This window comes from Juglans regia, chromosome 7 (genome assembly GCF_001411555.2).
Source record: "Juglans regia cultivar Chandler chromosome 7, Walnut 2.0, whole genome shotgun sequence".
Taxonomy (NCBI): domain Eukaryota; kingdom Viridiplantae; phylum Streptophyta; class Magnoliopsida; order Fagales; family Juglandaceae; genus Juglans; species Juglans regia.
This window is the reverse complement of record NC_049907.1, coordinates 50,307,114-50,330,105: the sequence shown is the minus strand read 5'-3', so window position 1 is coordinate 50,330,105 and position 22,992 is coordinate 50,307,114. Positions and strand designations below refer to the sequence as shown.

At 34.8% G+C, this 22,992-nt stretch overlaps 2 protein-coding genes and 2 pseudogenes across 2 annotated transcripts; all 4 read left to right on the top strand.

Moving 5' to 3' along the window:
- Positions 1–2,099: 2,099 nt before the first annotated feature.
- On the top strand, positions 2,100–5,664 carry LOC108986331 (heat shock cognate 70 kDa protein-like). The gene is made up of 2 exons (XM_018958908.2): positions 2,100–2,395; positions 3,702–5,664. The coding sequence occupies exons 1-2, from the start codon at positions 2,179–2,181 to the stop codon at positions 5,339–5,341; spliced, it is 1,857 nt and encodes a 618-aa protein (XP_018814453.1). The 5' UTR covers positions 2,100–2,178; the 3' UTR covers positions 5,342–5,664.
- Positions 5,665–6,885: 1,221 nt separating this feature from the next.
- On the top strand, positions 6,886–9,680 carry LOC108986329 (heat shock cognate 70 kDa protein-like). The gene is made up of 2 exons (XM_018958906.2): positions 6,886–7,234; positions 7,826–9,680. The coding sequence occupies exons 1-2, from the start codon at positions 7,018–7,020 to the stop codon at positions 9,469–9,471; spliced, it is 1,863 nt and encodes a 620-aa protein (XP_018814451.1). The 5' UTR covers positions 6,886–7,017; the 3' UTR covers positions 9,472–9,680.
- A 1,476-nt stretch (positions 9,681–11,156) lies between these two features.
- Positions 11,157–13,156, top strand: LOC108986318 (annotated as a pseudogene).
- Positions 13,157–18,070: 4,914 nt separating this feature from the next.
- Positions 18,071–20,935, top strand: LOC108986332 (annotated as a pseudogene).
- The last annotated feature ends 2,057 nt before the right edge of the window (positions 20,936–22,992 follow it).

The window sequence follows — 22,992 nt, the reverse complement described above, 5'->3', positions numbered from 1 at the left end:
AAAAACACTCATGGAAGGGTCAGCTTGTTTGGCTTCATTACGAACAAGATAAGTCTAGTACGAGGTGAAATGATAGATATGTGACTCAGAGGAGCAAAGCTTCTAATCTCTATTATTAATAACATGAGTTTAAACCAAGAAGAAAACATTAGCATGCAAAGATTGACATGACAACTAGACCAACGACAATGGCTTGATAACAACGAAAAAGAAGATGGCTTGATAGGAGATGAATCCATTAAAGGGGTTGAATGTATAGCAACCTTCAAGGTTCGTAAAATATGATGGGTAAGACGGCTAAGAAGATGGGGAGAGAAGATAAAAGAATGGAGGAGGCATTGCAGAGGCTTACGGTGGCTCTGCTACCAGTTCAAGGTTGGGCGAGGAGTGCCCGGGAGAGAAGGCTTGCGGTGGAGAAGGACGTGCGTTGGTCTAGAGAAGAGGATGCTCTGGAGGAGATTATCTTTTCGTGTCTGAGAGAGAGAGAGAGAGAGAGAGAGGGTGAATCGATTTGAGAATTTCAAATCTAATGTGCGGCTACATGAAGATTAATCTGAAATGTCTACGTGTCACTCATATATTAGGGGCTGTTATTTAAGATATAATGGACTGACCGGTTTTAAGATTTTCTCTTGTTCTAAAGAGAAAAAGTTGTTGCGTTTGGATGTTGAAGTGAGTTGAGTTGAGTTGAGTTGAGTTGAGTTGAGATGATAAAATATTGTTAGAATATTATTTTTTAATATTATTATTATTTTAAGATTTGAAAAAATTGAATTGTTTATTATATTTTATGTTGGGATTTGAAAAAGTTGTAATGATGAATTGAAATAAGTTGAGAGATGTTTGTCATCCAAACGAAAATCTCTTTTTTAACACACTCGACACATAATTGACATAGAAGGCTAATTTTTTTTAAAAAAAATATTGATGTTTTGATTTTTTAAAAATTATAGTAGATCACATAATAAATAATGTGTTAAGTAAGAATTATTTAACACATTATTTATGTACAAAAAAATGAATATAAATTCTAAAAGATGATGTCTGTTAAAATGACGAATAATACTACTCTTCCCGTTGGGAGATCCCGTAGGAATTTTTTTTTTTTTACTTAATGATTAATAAAATATTTTTTAATGATGTTGTGAATTTTTTTAAAACAATAATATTTAAAAATGTTAAAAAAATACATGTGAAAAAAAAACAAAGAAAACTATAGATAAAATGTACTATCGGGAACCCCACGAGAGCTATACATGTGAATTTTTTTTAATATTTTTTTACTTAATGATTAAGGAAGTGAGTATTAGTGTATTGATATATATATATATATATTTTTAAAATATTTAAACATGTTTAAAAAATGCTTGAAATAAAAAGAAAAAAAAATATAATTTATACTAGAAACACACCAAATAGACAAATTAATGAGGCACAGTAACACTACCCATTTAACAAAGGATGGTCCTTGCAGGCCACCTAATATTTACCGTTGGGTGTACCGGTATTATTAAATTTGTTGTTATTTTTCTTTTGATTTTTTGTCAAGTATTTTTTTAACAATTTTAATTATTAAAAATAAATAAATAAACATATAATTTCATTAATAATTACTTATTTAATCAATAAGTAAAAAATAAAAAAAATTAAAATATATGAGCGACAAGATTAAAAATAAGTTTAATGAGAGGTTTGGATTTAGAGATGAGTTGAGATTGGTTGAGATGATTTGTGAATAGTAGAATAAAAGTTAAATTATTTATTATATTTAGTGTGAGAATTTAAAAAAGTTATTTTAAAATTTAAAAAAGTTGAATTATTTATTATATTTTATATAAAAATTTAAAAATATTATAATAATAAAATGAGATAAATTGAGATTAACTGAAATAGATTTTAAATCTAAACCTCTCCTTTTCAAACCCACAAGCATTTTCCTTTATCCAACCTTCGACCAATGTAATCATTCCCCAAAAAAAAAAAACACAGTAAGATTCCCTTTCACTTTTTCTTTTCGATTCTCTATTAACCTGTGCGCAAATATAAGAGAAAAAGCAATTTTACATGTACCATCTACTTCGTGGGCAAGGAAACAAATTATACATATAAAAAGACCATCGTCTCCGAGAGACATATAGACTTCCTTCAATACCGTGATCATTCTGGAAATCGACAACAATGGCCGAAGAATGGAAGGAGGGCCCAGCAATAGGGATCGATCTCGGGACGACATACTCGTGTGTGGGAGTGTGGCAAAATGATCGAGTAGAGATAATAGTTAATGATCAAGGAAATAGAACGACGCCATCTTATGTTGCATTCACCGAGAATGAGCGCTTGGTCGGTGATGCCGCCAAGAACCAAGTCGCCAGGAACCCTACTAACTCCATATTTGGTAATTTCTCAGAATCATTTTTCTTATTCTTTCTTTTTTTTTTGTACGTTAATTCTCCATAGCCATACTCTATTTTTAAGATACAACAACATTAATGATAATAAAAAGTAAGAGAGCATGCAAATCTATATCGAGGCCATGGTTAAGAACTGGTACGATATATTATAAAATTACTTCTATTATTAAAATAAATCTAATTATAGAATATGACATCATATGAGTTTTCTTTATAATTGTTCCACTTCTCTTAATTCTAACCCACGATAGTTCTAGTCTTTTTACTATCTAAGCGTGTTGTGTCTCTTCACTTGAAGTACAATCTTTATTCAAGGTATGCACATATTTTAATCATCTTCAAATTTAGCGTTTTAAACTTAGATTATCGGTAGAACTGTTCATCCGGGTCGGGTTTTTTTCGACCCGGTTAGAATCCAGTTTCTCGAATTTGGTTCTGGACCAGAATTCGGATTGTAAAACTTGGGTACCCTTGATTCGAGTACCGGTACCCGACTCTGGGTTTACAACCCGGTACCTGGTGTATTTTTTTTTTCAATTTGAATGTTTTTATTTTTTATTTTCCCTTACTTTGTGGGGTATTTCTACCAGGAGATTAGCATATCATGGCACTGTTTTCGATTTTCTTGTAAGGAGAGATCGAGAATTCTTGTTTTCTTTTTTATGAGGATGGAAAGTAGGTAAGGATCCATCGTTTTCAGCTTTGCGTGCTACCACTTTCAAGAAGGCGATCGAGGGACCGATATGCATAATGCATGAGAGTACTCTAGGATTAAGAGGCATGCAGTGACAGGAAACCCATTAGAAACGGTCGTATATTTTACTCATCTACGTGTATTTGTAATCAGCAACTATAAGCGAAAATGCCTTAAAAAAAAAAAAAACCGGTTCAACTCGGAACTCGGAATCCAGCCCGGGTCTTCCGGATTGCAGCTCGGGTATATCCGAATTTTTTAGTCGGAACCCAGATGAACAATCCTAATTATCAGCATTACTTATTTTCAAAATTATAATGTGAAAATCCATCAATTTTGTAAACAACAACTTAATATGTGTCAACTGGTTTCTTCATTTTTTTTTTCCTTCGTGAATTTATAAGATGTTTATTGGATTTGGACCTACAACTATTAAAACATGCTTCTTTTCAAAACTCAATTCCCTTGGCTAATGCAGTGATAACTAATTTACCAGTTCAGAGAAAAAAAGAAAAGAAAAGGAAACCCTGCCAATCAAAAATTTAAAAGAGTTTGAAATTTATATTTGCTGCATCTTACGCTTTAGTGTTTTGCAGATGCGAAGCGGTTGATTGGAAGGAGATTCGGTGATCCGTTGGTTCAGAATGATATCAATCTTTGGCCATTCAAGGTCATTGAAGGTTCTAAAGACAAGCCTATGATCGTAGTAAGTTATAAGGGTGAAGATAAACAATTCGCTGCTGAGGAAATCTCATCGATGGTCCTAAAAAAAATGCGCGAGATTGCCGAGGCCTATCTGGGCAAGACGGTGAAAAATGCAGTTGTTACCGTCCCGGCTTACTTCAATGACGCTCAGCGTAAGGCCACAATGGATGCCGGTGGCATTGCGGGCCTCAATGTCATGCGGATCCTCAATGAACCAACCGCCGCTGCAATTGCTTACGGCCTTGACAACGTGGGAAGAATTGGCAAGAGAAATGTATTGATCTTTGATCTGGGTGGTGGTACTGCAGATATCTCACTTCTTACCGTTGAGGATAATAGTTTTGAAGTGAAGGCGGTTGCTGGAGACACACACCTTGGAGGTGAGGACTTCGACAACAGAATGGTTAACCACTTTGTTCAAATATTTAAAAGGTGGCACAAGAAAGACATAAGCGGAAACGCTAGAGCTCTAAGAAGGTTGAGAACTGCTTGTGAGAGAGCAAAGAGGATTCTTTCTTCTGCAATTGAGACTGCCATTGAAGTTGATTCTTTGTATGATGGTATTGATTTCAGCTCAAATATTACCCGTGCGAAATTTGCAGAACTCAACATGCATTTATTCAGGAATTCGATAGAGCTTGTGGAGAAGTGTTTGACCGATGCTGAGATGGACAAGAAAAGTGTGCATGATGTCGTTCTTACTGGCGGTTCTACCAGAATTCCCAAGGTTCAGCAGCTGTTGCAGGACTTCTTTGATGGGAAGGAGCTTAATAGGAGCATTAACCCGGATGAAGCTGTGGCATATGGAGCAGCTGTTCAAGCTGCAAAGTTGTCTGGATTGGGTAATGAGAGACTTCGAGACATTGTGCTCTCAGATGTCACACCTTTGTCCCTAGGGGTGGAGGTTAAAGGAAGTGACATGTCTGTTGTGATTCCAAGGAACACTGCCATTCCAACCAAGATGAAGGAATTTTACAGCACTGCCGCAGACAACCAAACTGAGGTTTTGATCTCGGTTTATGAGGGTGAGAGGGCAAGAACTTTGGATAACAATTGGTTAGGAGAATTTGAGCTTCAGGGCATTCCTGCCGCACCAAGAGGTGTTGCTAAGCTCAAAGTTTGCTTTGATATCGATGCTAATGGTATCTTGAATGTTTCTGCTAAAGAGAAGACAAGTGGCACCAGTTGCAAGATCACCATCACCAATCACAAGGCGAGACTGTCCAGTGAAGAGATTAATAGAATGGTCAGGGAAGCAGAGATATTCAAGGCTGAAGATGACGAACGTAGAGAGAGGGCAAAGGCTAAGGCAGCTTTGGAGAACTTTGCCTACAGGATGAGGAACACTATTAATGATAAGGAGAAATGTGCTAAGCTTGTCCCAGTTCAAAAGAAGAAAATTGAAGCTGCTGTTGTCCAGATGATTAAGTGGTTAGATGGGATCCAGCTTGCAGAGGTAGTTGAGTTTGAGGAAAAGCTTTTAGGGCTCAAGTTAATCTGCGATCCGCTTATACGGGCACAAAATATCTAGGTACTAATAAGAAATTGTGCAGCCTCCCCTCAACAAAGGATTACAGTTGTCGATGCTTATGTCTGCCACAGCAGTTTACCAGCTACGATCGCAAGGAACTAATTAAAGCTCAAACCATGTTACTGGTGCTACTATTTTGAATCTATTCGTCCAAACCTTTAATTAGAGTATTTTCTTCTTTTTGTGGTTGTTGGAAGTTGGAACATCTGAATATTAGTCTGCAATTTCTGGTTTTTTTTTTTTTTAATAGGTAATTTCTTGTAGGTATTGATTTCAGAGGGTAAAATGTTTGATGGTGATTGAAAAGAACGACTTTGATGAAATGGCTGGGCTGCAATTATCAAGCTTAAGAATTAAAACCCATTACAGATCTTATTAAGACAAAAAAAGAAAAGAATACGTATAATCAAATGGCGACATCTTTTTCCGAGCTTCTTGTGACAAGTAAAGACCAAATTTCATTCCTTCTCAGACTGTATTGAAAAGAATTATATGAACAAACTTCTTATCTGTTTTTGTAATAATCAAATTTGGGTATTAGACGTTTCACGTACGACTGATGAAAAGCAATAAAACCAAGAGTTTCCCACAAATTGGAATTACAAAACTTGTGCTGCACGATTTGATAATCTTTATCAATGATTGTACTGTAAAAGAAAGAAATAAATAAAATGTACTATCGAGTACCCCACGGGAGCTTCCAGTAGAGCCACCCAAAAAGCAAACAAGTGAGAACCTTTTAATAATCACTACAAATAAATTGAATAAAAGTGAAGTAATTTGATGAAAATAATTAGATGAGTTTTGTATAATGAGTTGAGATGAAATGAATTGAGATAAAAGATTAAAATTAATTAAAATATTATTTTTAATATTATTATTATTTTGAAATTTAAAAATTTTAAATTGTTTATTATATTTTATACGATAATCTGATAAAATTATAATAATTAGATGAGATAAGTTGACATTAACTTTGAATCCAAACGTGCCTTAATTTAACAAGGAAAATGATATTATATCTTTTTAATTTGACCGCTTGTATATTTTATTTTAATTTTTAATATTTTTTTATTTAATAATTAAAGAAGTGATTGATATTTTTTTATTTTTTAAAAATATTTAAAATAAAAATAATAATAATAATAATTTAACAAAGAATAGTGCTAACGGGTTGCCAACATTTAGGAGACGTTTAGATTCGTAGCTCATCTCAGCTCATCTCAACTCATCTCATTACTATTTATTACTATTTAATAATTTTAACTCACAAATTTCATTATTATTTACAACTCATCTCATTATTATTTACAATCTATCTCAACTCATTTTAAATCATTTTTAAATCCAAACGCCTCCTTACTCTTTGGCATACCGCTAATTATAAATTTATTACTGTTTCTTTACGCTCCACTAGCATTTTCTTTTATCAAACCTTCAACCAATATAATCACACCCCAAAAAAAAAAATAAAACAAAAAGTACTAAGATTCCCTTTCACTTTTTCTTTTCGATTCTCTATTCACCTGTGCGCAAATATCAGAGTAAAAGCAACTTTTACAAATTCCGTCTACTTCGTGGGCAAGGAAACAAATTATATAAAAAGACCATCGTCTCCGAGAGACATATAGTCTAGACTTGCTTCAATACCGTGATCATTCTGGAAATCGACAACAATGGCCGAAGAATGGAAGCAGGGCCCAGCAATAGGGATCGATCTCGGGACGACGTACTCGTGCGTGGGAGTATGGCAAAATGATCGAGTAGAGATAATAGTTAATGATCAGGGAAATAGAACGACGCCGTCTTATGTTGCATTCACCGAAAAAGAGCGCTTGGTCGGTGATGCCGCCAAGAACCAAGTCGCCAGGAACCCTACTAACTCCGTCTTTGGTAATTTCTCAGAATTATTTTTCTCGTTCTTTATTTTTTCTTTCCTTTTCTTTTTTTCGTTGAGAAATTTTTTTTGTACGTTAATTCTCAATAGCCATAGTCTATTTTTAAGATGCAACAACAGTAATGATAATAAAAAGAAAGAGAGCAAGCAATCTATATCGAGGCCATGGTTAGGACGTGGATCAATGTGGTACGGTATATTGTCAAATTACTTTTATTATTAAAATAGATCTAATGTATTGTAGAAAATGTCAGTTTATGAGTTGTACCACTTCTCTCAATTCTAACCAAGGATAGTTCTAGTTTTTTTACTATCTAGACGTGTTGTGTCTCTCTCAATTCTAACAACTTAATGTGTCAATTGTTTTTTCATTTTTTCCCTTCGTGTATTTATGAGATGTTTATTGGATTTGGACCTACAAAGTATTAAAAAAATGCTTCTTTCAAAACTTAATTCCCTCTGGTTAATGCAGTGATAACTAATTTACCAGTTCAGACAAAAAAAAAAAAAAGGAAACCATGCCAATCAAAAATTTAGAAGAGTTTGATATTTATATTTGCTGCATCTTACGCTTTAGTGTTTTGCAGATGCAAAGCGGTTGATTGGAAGGAGATTCAGTGATCCGTTGGTTCAGAATGATATCAATCTTTGGCCATTCAAGGTCATTGAAGGTTCTAAAGACAAGCCTATGATCGTGGTAAGTTATAAGGGTGAAGATAAACAATTCGCGGCCGAGGAAATCTCATCGATGGTCCTAAAAAATATGCGTGAGATTGCCGAGGCCTATCTGGGCAAGACGGTGAAAAATGCAGTTGTTACCGTCCCGGCTTACTTCAATGACGCTCAGCGTAAGGCCACAATGGATGCCGGTGGCATTGCGGGCCTCAATGTCATGCGGATCCTCAATGAACCAACCGCCGCTGCAATTGCTTACGGCCTTGACAACGTGGGTAGAATTGGCAAGAGAAATGTATTGATCTTTGATCTGGGTGGTGGTACTGCAGATATCTCACTTCTTACCGTTGAGGAGAATAGTTTTGAAGTGAAGGCTGTTGCTGGAGACACACACCTTGGAGGTGAGGACTTCGACAACAGAATGGTTAACCACTTTGTTCAAATATTTAAAAGGTGGCACAAGAAAGACATAAGTGGAAATGCCAGAGCTCTAAGAAGGTTGAGAACTGCTTGTGAGAGAGCAAAGAGGATTCTTTCTTCTGCAATTGAGACTACCATTGAAGTTGATTCTTTGTATGACGGTATTGATTTCAGCTCAACTATTACCCGTGCCAAATTTGCGGAGCTCAACATGGATTTATTCAGGAATTCTATAGAGCTTGTGGAAAGGTGTTTGACTGATGCTAAGATGGACAAGGGAAGTGTAAATGATGTTGTTCTTACTGGTGGTTCTACCAGAATTCCCAAGGTTCAGCAGCTGTTGCAGGACTTCTTTGATGGGAAGGAGCTTAATAGGAGCATTAACCCAGATGAAGCTGTGGCATATGGAGCCTCTGTTCAAGCTGCTAGCTTGACTGGTATGTGTAATGAAAAGGTAAAAAACATCGTGCTCTTAGATGTCACCCCTTTGTCCCTTGGGGTTGATCTCAAAAGTGGTCTCATGTCTGTTGTGATTCCGAGGAACACTGCCATTCCAACGAAGATGGAAAGTTATTACACTACCACTGTGGACAACCAAACTGAGATGCTAGTTGCCGTTTACGAGGGTGAGCGAGCAAGATTTGTGGATAACTGCTGGTTGGGAGAATTTACACTACGTGGCATTCCTTCAGCACCCAGCGGTGTTCCCAGTGTCGTTATCTGCTTTGATATCGACGCCAATGGCATCTTGAACGTTTCTGCCTGGGAGAGAACCACTGGTGTGAGCCACAAGATCACAATCACCAATGAAATGGCGAGATTGCCCAAGGAAGAGATTAATAGGATGATCAAGGATGCAGAGATGTACAAGGTTGAAGATGATAAGTACAGAGAGAAGGCTGAGGCTAAGGCAGCTTTGGAGAACTACGCCTACGACATGAGGAATACTGTGAATGACAAGGAGAATGGTGCAAAGCTTGACCCCGCAGGTAAGAAGAGGATTGAAGGTGCTGTTCAGCAGGTGACACAGTGGTTAGATTGGAACCAGCTTGCGGAGGCAGATGAGTTAGAGGAAAAGCTGATAGGGCTTCAGTTAATCTGCAATCCCATCATTGCCAAAAACGCAAAAGAACAATAAGCAATTGATCAGCTCCTTACTGAAAAAAAGGGATGGCTGTTATCGTGACTGGGCATTCCGACTTTGTTTTAGCAACCTTTTAATGGTAGTTTTTGGATCTAGTGCGTTTGAATTTGCTTTATTATGTACAGTTTGGAACATTTTAAAATTTATGCATGATCTGTAACTTGATAGTTTAGTCAATATTGGTGTTGATTTGTGTGTCGAGATTTGATAGCGATTTAGAGGAACAACTGGAAGTTTAGTCGGAGTTTTACCAAGGTAGTTGGGACTGGCTGTGGACTGATGACGATGTGAGCCTCGAGGCCCTAGCCCGGCGCTTTTGGGGCCGCTAGGATTTGATCCGGTTAGCGATCTCATTTGACACTAGAAATTCGTTCTTCCACACTATTCTGAAATCAACCAGCAAGTAAATAGTTTCAGTAATTTTTTCCCTCTGTTTTTTTTTTTCATAGGAGGGCAAGGTTTCAATAAATACTGAAGGATATTTTTCTAATGCCGGACCTGAATTCCACCCTATTCCTAAACTATTTCTTAAATCATTATTCAAAGGGATTTTTCTAGAAGCAAAAAGATAAAGAAAAAGAAAATAAAAAGTGGGACACTGGGAGAAGCAAGGCCTAGAATCAAACTCTTGGTTTGGCCTAAGATCAGCGTATTAAAATATAATAGTCGTCCCCAAATTCTTCTTTATAAATAATACCCTCATGAAATTTTTTGAATCAAACTCTTCCATTATAAAGTTTGTCCATTCTAATCAATAAAAAATATATTTGAAAGTTGTGGGAAAATACACCATTTTGAGAACAAAGAGTCAGAGACTGTTACCCCAGAAATTGAAGAGACCATTTTGAGTGTTACCCCTATTTCATTCTTTCGTTCTTTATTTCGATGATTGAACTTCCATATAATACAGCTAATCTTTCGAGAAAAAGGACTTTACTGCCTGAATTAATTAATGGTTGTGTACAATTAATCTTCCGATAATAAATAAAAAGTTATAATTCCCTGATTTAGTGGCGGAACTGTAAAACTACACATTTCTCTAACATAAATACAAAACATTTATTTAAGTCAGTGATTTTGAACTCAGATTACTTTAGGCCTGTTCTTATTGTTAAAACTGCTCTTTTTAAAAAAGAAAAATCCCTTCACGGACCGTACGCAAGGTTAAGGAACACAGAGCCAAGTACATTAGCTTGTAAATTTGAAAACGGAGCCTGGAGCCCGGAGGATGAGGCGCTTAGTATTCGGAAAAATTAACGTCGTATTCTAAAATTTGTAAAAGTAGACGTGCAAATATATTTTCGGTGCATGCATCTTAAAATCCGTGAGCATGTATATATACAGTTGAATTTCTTGGGCAAGCAAACGGGCTGTTTATTAACGTAAGGACCGTCTTCAAACCTTTAACTCCGGATTCCAGTCTCGTTTATTTTTAGGGATAGATATTTTAATATTAAAATTAAAAATTAAATAAAATATTATTAAAATATATATTTTTAATATTATTTTTATTTAAAAAATTTTAAAAATTAAATTTTTTATTTTATTTTATATATAAATTTAAAAAATATGTAACCATTAAATGTGATAGATGAATTGAATTGAGAAGTTTACGAAAAACAAATGAGGCCTAGAGTTCTCTTTCATCTGCTCAAGTTTCGCTATAGTCTCTGACGAAGATGGCCGACAATTAATGGGAGGAGGGCCCAGCAATAGGGATCGATCTCGGGACAACGTACTCGAGAGTGGGAGAATGGCAAAAACTTTTGCCTTTTTTTTTTTTTTTTCTTTTTCAAATGTTTTTTAAATTTATTTAAAATTTTCAAAAAAAAATTATAAATTCATTAAAAAAATATTTACTTAACTTTTAAGTAAAAAAAATAAAAATAAAAAACTGGATCGTGGCCACCATATGTGGGATAAACATTTCTTAACAGTTAATGATCAGGTAAACAGAACGACACCGTCTTATGTCACCTTCACTGACAATGAGCGCTTGGTCGGTGATGCTGCCAAGAACCAGATCGCTAGGAACCCACCAACTCCATCTTTGGTAATCTCCACATATATTTGTTGTTTCTTCAAAATTCTCGTTTGACTAAGATATTGGTAAATAAACATTTGAATTTGTTAAGGGTTTCATTTTTCTAAAATTGGATTAACTTAAAAAGGTTTTCTTAAAGCATAAAAAGAAAAAAAAAAATGAAGTGTTTTTTTTTTTTTTTAAATAAGGGAAAAAAAAAGAAAAAAAAAGTTGGAAGGGAATTGATTACAATTTTAGATATATGTAGTTTTTTACTTTACAACTCAATTAAAAGCTGAAAACGATTTCAGAAAATTACTTGAAGCCACCTATAAAATTAAAACGCATTTTTTTTAATCTCATCCCGTGATTGAGTAAATAAGATATTAAATGTAGTATACATTAAATTGGAAACGACCAAATAATATTGATAAGAGTAATGCTACATAAAATACTACAATTTAAAGAAAAAGCTTTGAATCGGTTGTAAACTAATCGATATAAAGGTTTCCTGTTTCACCTGCTTTAATATTGACAAATTGATCATTTAATCTTCTCTTATAATCTTACAGATGCAAAGCGATTGATTGGTAGGAGATTCAGCGATCCCTTGGTTCAGAGAGATATCAACCTTTGGCCGTTCAAGGTCATTGGTGGTCTTGGTGACAAGCCTAAGATCGTGGTCACATATTAAGGATGATATTTTCGAGGTGAATGCTGTTGCTGGAGAAACACAACTTGGAGGCGAGGACTTCGACAACAGAATGGTAAAGCACTTTGTGGATGTATTTAAAAGGCAGCACAAGAAGGACATTAGTGGAAACGCCAAAGCTTTGAGGAGGCTGAGAACTGCTTGTGAGAGAGCAAAGAGGATTCTTTCCTTTGAAATTGAGACGACCATTAATGTTGATTGTTTGTATGAAGGTATTGATTTCTGCTCAATCATTACTCGTGCCAGATTTGAGGAGCTCAATATGGATTTGTTCAGGAGTTCTATTCGTCTTGTGGAAAAGTGTTCGACCGATGCTGAGTTTGACAAGAGGTGTATCCACGATGTCGTTCTTACAGGTGGTTCTTCTAGAATTCCCAAGGTCCAGCTGCTGTTGCAGACCTTCTTTGATGGTAAGGAGCTTAGAAAGAGCATTAGCCTGGATGAAGCTGTGGCATATGGAGCAGCCGTTCAAGCTGCAAAGTTGTCTGGATTGGGTAATGAGAGAGTTCGAGACATTGTGCTCTTAGATGTCACACCTTTGTCCCTAGGGGTGGAGGTTACAGGAAGTGACACGTCTGTTGTGATTCCAAGGAACACTGCCATTCCAACCAAGATGAAGGAAATTTGCACCACTGCCGCAGACAACCAAACTGAGGTTTCGATCTTGGTTTATGGGGGTGAGAGGGCAAGAACGTTGGATAACAATTGGTTAGCTTCAGGGCATTCCTGCCGCACCAAGGGGTGTTGCTAAGGTCAAAGTTTGCTTTGATATCGATGCTAATGGTATCTTGAATGTTTCTGCTAAAGAGAAGACGAGTGGCACCAGTTGCAAGATCACCATCACCAATCACAAGGCGAGACTGTCCAGTGAAGAGATTAATAGAATGGTCAGGGAAGCAGAGATATTCAAGGCTGGACTACAATTATCAAGCTTTAAGAATTAAAACTCATTACAACTCTTATTAAGACAAGAAAAGAAAAGAATACCTATAATCAAATGGCGACATCTTTTTCCGAGCTTCTTGTGACAAGTAAAAGACCAAATTTCATTTCTTTTCAGACTGTATCTGAGAATAGTTTGGATCTCAAACTCATCTCAATTTATCTCAATTTATTATTATATTTTTTTTAAATTTCAATACAAATTATAATCAACAATTTAATTTTTTCAAATCTCAAAATAATAATAATATTAAAAAATAATATTCTGACAATATTTTATCAACTCAACTCAACTTTTTTTTTTTTTTAATAAGAGTCAGGACCACATGTCCAAAAGTGGCCCCTCGCCAAATTTTATTAATAAAACTCTCACTTGTGGCAGAGGAATACCGTGGTAAATAATCAATAATCCATTATGCCATAAACCATAAAAATAAAAAAACCTCTTACTACAAACACTATTGTCGTCTCAAATACGGCAAATTATTTTTATCAAGCCTTAAAAGACCTCTAGTCTCCCTTAGAAAGTCAAGCACCGAATAATACGTAGTATTGCACCCCGTTGCACCACGCTTCGCCAAGCTATCAGCAACAACATTACATTCTCTGAAAATATGTCTACAGGTAACAGTAATATCATCAAGGTAACTCAAAATCTCCTCCCAGAAATCCTTAAGATACCACAATCCACACCGTCTAGATGCTATCCACTCGATAATTATTTTTGAATCCATTTCAATCTCAAGGTAATTGAGCCCCATCTGTCGAGCATTTTGCAAACCATATAACAAATCCATAATCTCAGCATATGTATTAGTACGAGAACCAATAGAGGCACAAAAACCCAATATGAAACCACCCCCATGATCCCTTATAACTCCCCCCACACCTGAAAGCCCCGGGTTACCCAATAAGCAACCATCCACATTAAGTTTACACCATCCATTTATTGGTCTTACCCATCTCACAATTTTATCCTTTTGAACACCAACTCTTGGAGGAGGAATATTTAAAGATTGTAATAAAACAACATCACTTTTACTAATAACATTCTTTCCTTTAAATTTCAAAGCCATCCAAGACAACCAATATTTAATAGAAATCCAAACCATGTCAATTGTTTCATACACACCTTCCATCCGGGCCTTGCAGCGTCTCCACCACAAATGCCATGTTATAATAATAGGGAGTAGACCAAGAATTTGTCCACGACAAGAAGATCTTTTAGCACGTCTAGACCAACATTCATCATTTTCCTTCCAGGTACGTCCATGCAATAAAGGCATACCTAGTTGTATACAGAATCTACTCCAAATTTGTGATGCAAACTCTATCATAGCAAGCACATGATTTTGATCCTCATAAGCACCCAAAACACAACAATCACATTTGGAGACGATATTGATACCCACTCTCCGCAACTTGTCATCTACAGAAAGACAACCATTCAAAGCTTTCCACATTAATATAGACATTTTTTTTGGAAGAAAATGATGACATATCCATTTTATCCAAGATTGTGAAGGACTATGAGAACGAATGCATTCCCATGCACTACGAGTAGAGAACTTCCCATCCCCATTTGGTAGCCAAATAAGAACATCATCACAAACTTTCAAATTTCCCAACTTTTCAAGCAAAACATCCGTTTTCTCTATACCAACTAAATGTTGAAACAACTCAATATTCCATCCATCCACCAGTTTACAATCAACTAATTTAAGAGAAGGCAATTCCATGACTTGGAATTCATCACACAAAGGCCCCTCACCCACCCAATTATCCCGCCAAAAGGACAAATCACCATGTTTAACCCTCCACACTAAATGATTCTGAACATACGGAACATTTTTCAAGATCATTCTCCAAAACCTAGTACCCTTTTGAGTATTAACCATAGAGATATGTTCAGCATCAACATATTTTGATAAAAAAAATTGGGCCCATAAAGATTTACCTTGTAAAAGATTCCAAGCAAGCTTCATATGGAGAGAAGTTTCAACTTCCTCTAAATTCCTCAAACCAACCCCACCCTCCAAGACCGGTTTGCACATATTATCCCATGCACACCATTTCTTTTTTTCCCTTCCATCAGTAACTCCCCAGAAAAATGCACTCATTAATCTTTTAATCTTTTCAAGAACCAACTTTGGCGTAGATAAAATAGACAAGCAGTGTATCGGAATACTTTGCAAAATATGTCTAAGTAAAAGAAGTCTAGCACCTTGTGAAAGTAATTTACCTTTCCATCCCTCTAATTGGATCTGAACTTTGTTGACCAGCTCATCAAAATGGCGTGACAGCAAGCGTCCTGAAATAATAGGAATTCCCAGATATTTAAAAGGTAATTTTCCCTCAATAAAACCAGTTTGTCGCAGAAGCATACGTCTCCTTGGCAAACTAATTTTATTAGAAAAAATTATAGATAATTTTGTTTTATTCACCATCTGTCCCGACCAAGCTTCATAATCATTCAAAATCTTCATGATAGAACACAAAGAATTCTTTCCCCCATTATAAAATATGACAATATCATCAGCATATAATAAATGTGAAATCACCGGAGACCCTCTAGGATGTAAGAACGGTTTTATTCGACCTATGTGAAAAAATTTCTTAATCAACCGAGAAAGAATCTCTTTATCAATAATAAACAAATATGGAGATAAAGGATCACCTTGCCGCAAACCCCGACCACCCTTGAAGAATCCTTTCGAAATACCATTCATAACAATAGAGAACCAAGGAGTAAAGATACATTGATTTATTCAACTCAACTTAACTCAATTCAATTTAACATCTAAACACAATCCGTATTTATGTAATAATCAAATTTGGGTATTAGAAGTTGCACGTACGACTGAAAAGCAATTAAACCAATAGTTTTTCACAAATTGGAATCACAAAACTAGTGCTGCACGATTTGATAATCTTTATCAATGATTGTACTATAAAAGAAAATTGTAACAAAGTTAATTGTATTACTATTTTCCGAAATTTAATAATATTAAAGTCACAATCTTTATTCTTTTGACTTTTGAATTCGTGTCTTTTTCTTTTCTCTTTCGATTACATGCGCATATATGTTCATTTTTGTTTCAAGGACATGTCATTCAAAAGTGAGTTTAGCTACAAATTAACAGCGGTTCACATCATACATTCTATACCTATAATTTTTTATAAGATGTGAACAAATATTTTTCATAAGATATATGAGTATTTTCATAACGTATAAGGTGTAAATTGATAAATAGTAATTGATGAGAAAAATTTTTCTTAAGAAATAATCTCATTTTTAACACACTCAGCACATAAATGACATAGAAAGCTAAATTTTTTCAAAAATATTGATGTTTTAATTTTTTAAAAAATTATAGTAAGATCACATAATAAATAATGTGTTAAGAAAGAAATATTTGTGTACAGAAATTTGAATAGGAATTCTAAAAGATGATGTCAGTTAAAATTCGGCTTCGTTTGGTTATTAAACTTCTCTCAACTTATCTCAACTCATCATTACAACTTTTTCAAATTCCAACATAAAATATAATAAATAATTCAATTCTTTCAAATTTTAAAATAATAATAATATTAAAAAATAATATTCTAATAATATTTTATCATCTCAACTCAACTTATCTCAACTCACTTCAACATCCAAACACAACCTAAAACTACTCTTCCGGCGGGGAGCTTTCGTTATAATTTTTTTATATTTTATTTTTATTTAATGATTAATGAAATATTTTTTAATAATATTGTAAATTTTTTTAAACAATAATATTTAAAAGTGTTAAAAGAGTAATTCTACATACAATCGTGAAATGTGTAAACGTCGCATAATCGCTTTGAAAAAAAGTGGGATCCACTATTAAAAAATTAATTTTTTTCATATGAGTCTTATATTTTATTTAATTTTTTTAAAGCGATTACGTGGCGATTGCACAATTCACAGTTGTAAATATATTTTCTCTTTTAATAATCCCTATAAATTGAATAAAAGTGAAGTAATTTGACAAAAATAATTAGGTCAGGTTTGGGTAGTAAGTTGAGATGAAATGAATTGAGATGAAAGTTTAAAGTTGAATAAATATTGTTAAAATATTATTTTTTTAATATTATTTTTTTGAAACTTAAAATTTTTGAATTGTTTATTATATTTTATGTGAAAATTTGAGAAAAATATAATAATTAAATGAGATGAGATGAGTGAAGATTAACTCTAAATCCAAACGGGCCTTAATTTAACAAGGAAAATGATTTTATGCTCTTCAATTTGCCCACTTTATTTGGTATCTCACGTATTTTATTTTAATTTTTAATATTTTTTACTTAATAATTAAAAAGATAATTATTAGTGTATTGATATTTTTTTATATTTTAAATATGTTTAAAAAATGTTTGAAATAAAAAAACAAATATATATTTATCTGTTTTTTTAATAATCAAATTTGGGTATTAGAAGTTGCACCAACGACTGAAAATCAATAAAACCAAATAGTTTCTCACAAGTTGGAATTACAAAACTTGTGCCGCACGATTTGATATCAATGATTGTACTATAAAAGAAAATTGTAACAAAGTTAATTCAGAAATGTTTTGGTCCCCAATTCGGGATCTAAATAGTATTATGAATGAGTTATTTATTTATTTATTTAGTGATTAAGAAAATATTTTTTAATAATATTGTGAATTTTTTATTTTTTTTAAAAAAAATATTTATAATAATTAAAAAAACATATGAAAAAGATAAAAAAAAATACACGAAAAGTACTAAGAATCCCACTTTTTCTTTTCAATTCTCTATTCTCCTGTGCGCAAATATCAGAGTAAAAGCAACTTTTACAAATGCCGTCTACTTCGTGGGCAAGGAAACAAATTATATAAAAAGACCATCGTCTCCGAGGGACATATAGAGTCTAGACTTGCTTCAATACCGTGATCATTCTGGAAATCAACAACAATGGCCGAAGAATGGAAGGAGGGTCCAGCAATAGGGATCGATCTCGGGACGAGGCAAGGAAACAAATTATATAAAAAGACCATCGTCTCCGAGGGACATATAGAGTCTAGACTTGCTTCAATACCGTGATCATTCTGGAAATCAACAACAATGGCCGAAGAATGGAAGGAGGGTCCAGCAATAGGGATCGATCTCGGGACGACGTACTCGTGCGCGGGTGTATGGCAAAATGATCGAGTAGAGATAATAGTTAATGATCAGGGAAATAGAACGACGCCGTCTTATGTTGCATTCACCGAAAAAGAGCGCTTGGTCAGTGATGCCGCCAAGAACCAAGTCGCCAGGAACCCTACTAACTCCGTCTTTGGTAATTTCTCAGAATCATTTTTCTCGTTCTTTATTTTTTCTTTATTTATTTTTTTAAATTTTTTGTTGAGAATTTTTTTTTTGTACGTTAATTCTCAATAGCCATAGTCTATTTTTAAGATGCAACAACAGTAATGATAATAAAAAGTAAGAGAGCAAGCAATCTATATCGAGGCCATGGTTAGGGCGTGGATCAATGTGGTACGGTATATTGTCAAATTACTTTTATTATTAAAATAGATCTAATGTATTATAGAAAATGTCAGTTTATGAGTTGTACCACTTCTCTCAATTGTAACCAAGGATAGTTCTAGTTTTTTTACTATCTTGACTTGTTGTGTCTCTCTCACTTGAAGTACAGTCTTTATTCAAGTTATGCACATATTTTAATCATCTTCAAATTTAGCGTTTTAAACTTAGATTATCAGCATTACTTATTTTCAAAATTTTAATGTGAAAATCATTCAATTTTGTGAACAACTTAATGTGTCAATTGTTTTTTCATTTTTTTCCTTCGTGTATTTATGAGATTTTTATTGGGTTTGGACCTACAAAGTATTAAAAAAATGCTTCTTTTCAAAACTTAATTCCCTCTGGTTAATGCAGTGATAACTAATTTACCAGTTCAGAGAAAAAAAAAAGGAAACCATGCAAATGAAAAATTTAGAAGAGTTTGATATTTAAATTTGCTGCATCTTACGCTTTAGTGTTTTGCAGATGCAAAGCGGTTGATTGGAAGGAGATTCAGTGATCCGTTGGTTCAGAATGATATCAATCTCTGGCCATTCAAGGTCATTGAAGGTTCTAAAGACAAGCCTATGATCGTGGTAAGTTATAAGGCCACAATTCGCGGCCGAGGAAATCTCATCGATGGTCCTAAAAAATATGCGTGAGATTGCCGAGGCCTATCTGGGCAAGACGGTGAAAAATGCAGTTGTTACCGTCCCGGCTTACTTCAATGACGCTCAGCGTAAGGCCACAATGGATGCCAGTGGCATTGCTGGCCTCAATGTCATGCGGATCCTCAATGAACCAACCGCCACTGCAATTGCTTACGGCCTTGACAAGGTGGGTAGAATTGGCAAGAGAAATGTATTGATCTTTGATTTGGGTGGTGGTACTGCAGATGTCTCACTTCTTACCATTGAGGAGAGTAGTTTTGAAGTGAAGGCTGTTGCTGGAGACACACACCTTGGAGGTGAGGACTTCGACAACAGAATGGTTAACCACTTTGTTCAAATATTTAAAAGGTGGCACCAGAAGGACATAAGCGGAAACGCCAGAGCTCTAAGAAGGTTGAGAACTGCTTGTGAGAGAGCAAAGAGGATTCTCTCTTCTGCAATTGAGACTACCATTGATGTTGATTCTTTGTACGATGGTATTGATTTCAGCTCAACTATTACCCGTGCCAAATTTGCTGAACTCAACATGGATTTATTCCGGAATTCTATAGAGCTTGTGGAGAATTGTTTGAGTAATGCTAAGATGGACAAGGAAAGTGTGAATGATGTCGTTCTTACTGGTGGTTCTACCAGAATTCCCAAGGTTCAGCAGCTGTTGCAGGACTTCTTTGATGGGAAGGAGCTTAATAGGAGCATTAACCCGGATGAAGCTGTGGCATATGGAGCCGCTGTTCAAGCTGCAAACTTGACTGGTATGGGCAATGAAAAAGTACAAAACGTTGTGCTCTTGGATGTGACCCCCCTTTCCTTGGGGATACTCGTTGGCAAAGATCATCTGATGTCTGTTGTGATTCCAAGGAATACCACCATTCCCATCAAGATGGAAAAAGACTATACCACCGGCTACGACAACCAAACTGAAGTTTGGTTTTCGATTTACGAGGGTGAGAGAGCAGTAGCCGAGGATAATCACTGGTTGGGAGAATTTACACTTCAGGGTGTCCCTGCAGCACCCATGGGTGTTGCTAAGCTGAAAGCATGTTTTGATATCGATGCCAACGGTATATTGAATGTTTCTGCTGTGGAACAGAGCACCGGCGTGAGTTGCAGCATCACTATCACCAATCACAAGGCAAGACTTTGCAAAGAAGAGATTAATAGGATGGTCGTGGATGCAGAGAAATACAAGGTTGAAGATGATGAGCGTAGAGGGAGCTGACATCCAATTTGCAGAGGCAGCTGAGTTTGAGAACAAGCTTACGGAGCTTGAGTTAATCTGCAATCCGATAAATGCAGATGCGTTGTGATAACAAATAAGTTATTGAATAGCTCCCCTCGACCAAATAGACGACTGTAATGGATACCAAGTCTGCCGTAGCTAGAGTTCCAGCGAAGTTGCCATGGCTCGATGTTTTCTGCTTTTATTTTGTACGAACATTTCGTTCTTGTTTGTTTTAATTTTTCGGTTTTAGTTGAGATCCTCTTCAGTTGAAGGAACTTAAGAAAAAGAAACGTTATGTTGGTCCTTAACACTTTTTATGTTGTTTATATTAGATTTTTGGACAGAATGGAACTAGGGAACTAAGGTCCATCACTTTTCATGTTGCTTACGAGCATGAACTGTAGACAACTGCTGGTTGGGAGAATTGACGCTTTGTGGCATTCTTGCAACACCCAAAGGTGATCCTGATATCGATGCGAATGGCATACCTGGGAGAGAACCACCCGTGGGTGTCACAAGATCACTATCACCAATTACAAGGCGAGACTGCCGAAGGAAGAGATTAATAGGATGGTCAAGGACGCAGAGATATACAAGTTTACTCGGAGTTTTACCAAGGTGGTCAGGACTGGCTGTGGACCGATGAGGCATTGAGGATGAGCTTCGACGCCTTAGCCCAGAGGGGGCCGCCAGGCTTTGATCCAGTTCGCCATCTCCTTCGACACTAGAAATTCGTCTTCCCCATTATTCTAAATAGTTTTGGTGATTTTATTTTTGAGGAGTGGTATTTGAAGGTATTTATATTATATACCATCTACGTAATAAATTAATCAAATTATGTCAGTATATAATGTAAAGCCAGGCTTTACACATTCAACTAAATTTATTTTTTATTTTTTTATAGGCGGGTAATGATAATTATAAAGAAGTTGTTATACAGTATTAAGTTTATCATTTCTCTCGACCGATACTGAAGGATTTTTCCCGATGGACATGAAGTCCACCCTATTCCTGGTTTATTTTCTTAAATAATTTTTTCAAAGGGATTTTTCAAAAGGAAAAGGTAAAAGAAAAAATAAAAAGGGAGAAGCTAGGCCTAGAATCCAAGGGTTGACGTGATTTGTCCTAATACTAGAGTAATAAAATATAATAATAGAAATTAGAAAAATGCCGAATGCAGTTGCCTTAAATAACCACATGGAAAATTAAATGCACTGTTTTAGTCAAGTACTTAAACGAATCGTTTCATCACAAAGAGATCCGCCTCCTGTCGTCTTCCCACGAACTCTCCCTGAGGCTTTATTTGGATTAATAAATGATTTTATTTCATCGTTATAATTTTTTTAAATTTTTATATAAAATATAATAAATAATTTAATTTTTTTAAATTTTAAAATAATAATAATAATAATATTAAAAAATAATATTTTAACAATATTTTATTTAGCTCCTATCAAATCATTTCATCTCATTTCTTCTTATCTTATTGTCCAAACCACCCCATTAATGTAAATACGATCAAGACGCGTGTTGTCTCTCTCTCACTTGAAGTACTGGTCTGTATTTATGGTATGCGCATATTTTAATCATCATCGAATTTAGTATAGGGAAGGTTTAGATAGTGAGTTAAGATGAAAATTGAATAAAATATTATTATAATATTATTTTTTAATATTATTAATATTTTAAAATTTGAAAAAGTTAAATTGTTTATTATATTTTACGTAAAAATTTAAAAAAATTATAATAATGAGATGAAATGTATTAGAGTGTTTCTCAATCCAAAGCTAACCTTAGACCATCCACTAATTACTTTCAAAATTTTAATGCGCAAATCCATCAATTTTGTGAACAACAACTTAATATGTGTCAACTGATTTTTTCATTTTTTTTTCCTTCGTGAATTTATTAGATGTTTATTGGATGTGGACCTACAACTATTAAAAAATGCTTCTTTTCAAAACTCAATTCCCTTGGCTAATGCAGTGACAACTAATTTACCAGTTCAGAGAAAAAAAAGAAAAAAAAAAAGAAAAATGAAAAGAAACCTTGCCAATCAAAAATTTAGAAGAGTTTGATATTTATATTTGCTGCATCTTGCGCTTTGGTGTTTTGCAGATGCAAAGCGGTTGATTGGGAGGAGATTCAGTGATCCGTTGGTTCAGAATGATATCTATCAATCTTTGGCCGTTCAAGGTCATTGAAGGTTCTAAAGACAAGCCTATGATCGTAGTAAGCTATAAGGGTGAAAATAAACAATTCGTTGCCGAGGAAACCTCATCGATGGCCCTTAAAAAAATGCAAGAGATTACATGCGCAAATATTGTTCATTTTTTTTAAGGACTTGTCATTATTTTAAAGAAGAAAAAGTAAATTCTCTTTTTT

What these genes read in the sequence shown, in the direction of transcription:
- LOC108986331 (XM_018958908.2), top strand. Translation starts at nt 2,179, where the DNA reads ATGGCCGAAGAATGGAAGGAGGGCCCAGCAATAGGGATCGATCTCGGG. An exon ending in CCCTACTAACTCCATATTTG is followed by an intron (nt 2,396 to 3,701) that starts GTAATTTCTCAG and finishes AGTGTTTTGCAG; the next exon opens with ATGCGAAGCGGTTGATTGGA.
- LOC108986329 (XM_018958906.2), top strand. Translation starts at nt 7,018, where the DNA reads ATGGCCGAAGAATGGAAGCAGGGCCCAGCAATAGGGATCGATCTCGGG. An exon ending in CCCTACTAACTCCGTCTTTG is followed by an intron (nt 7,235 to 7,825) that starts GTAATTTCTCAG and finishes AGTGTTTTGCAG; the next exon opens with ATGCAAAGCGGTTGATTGGA.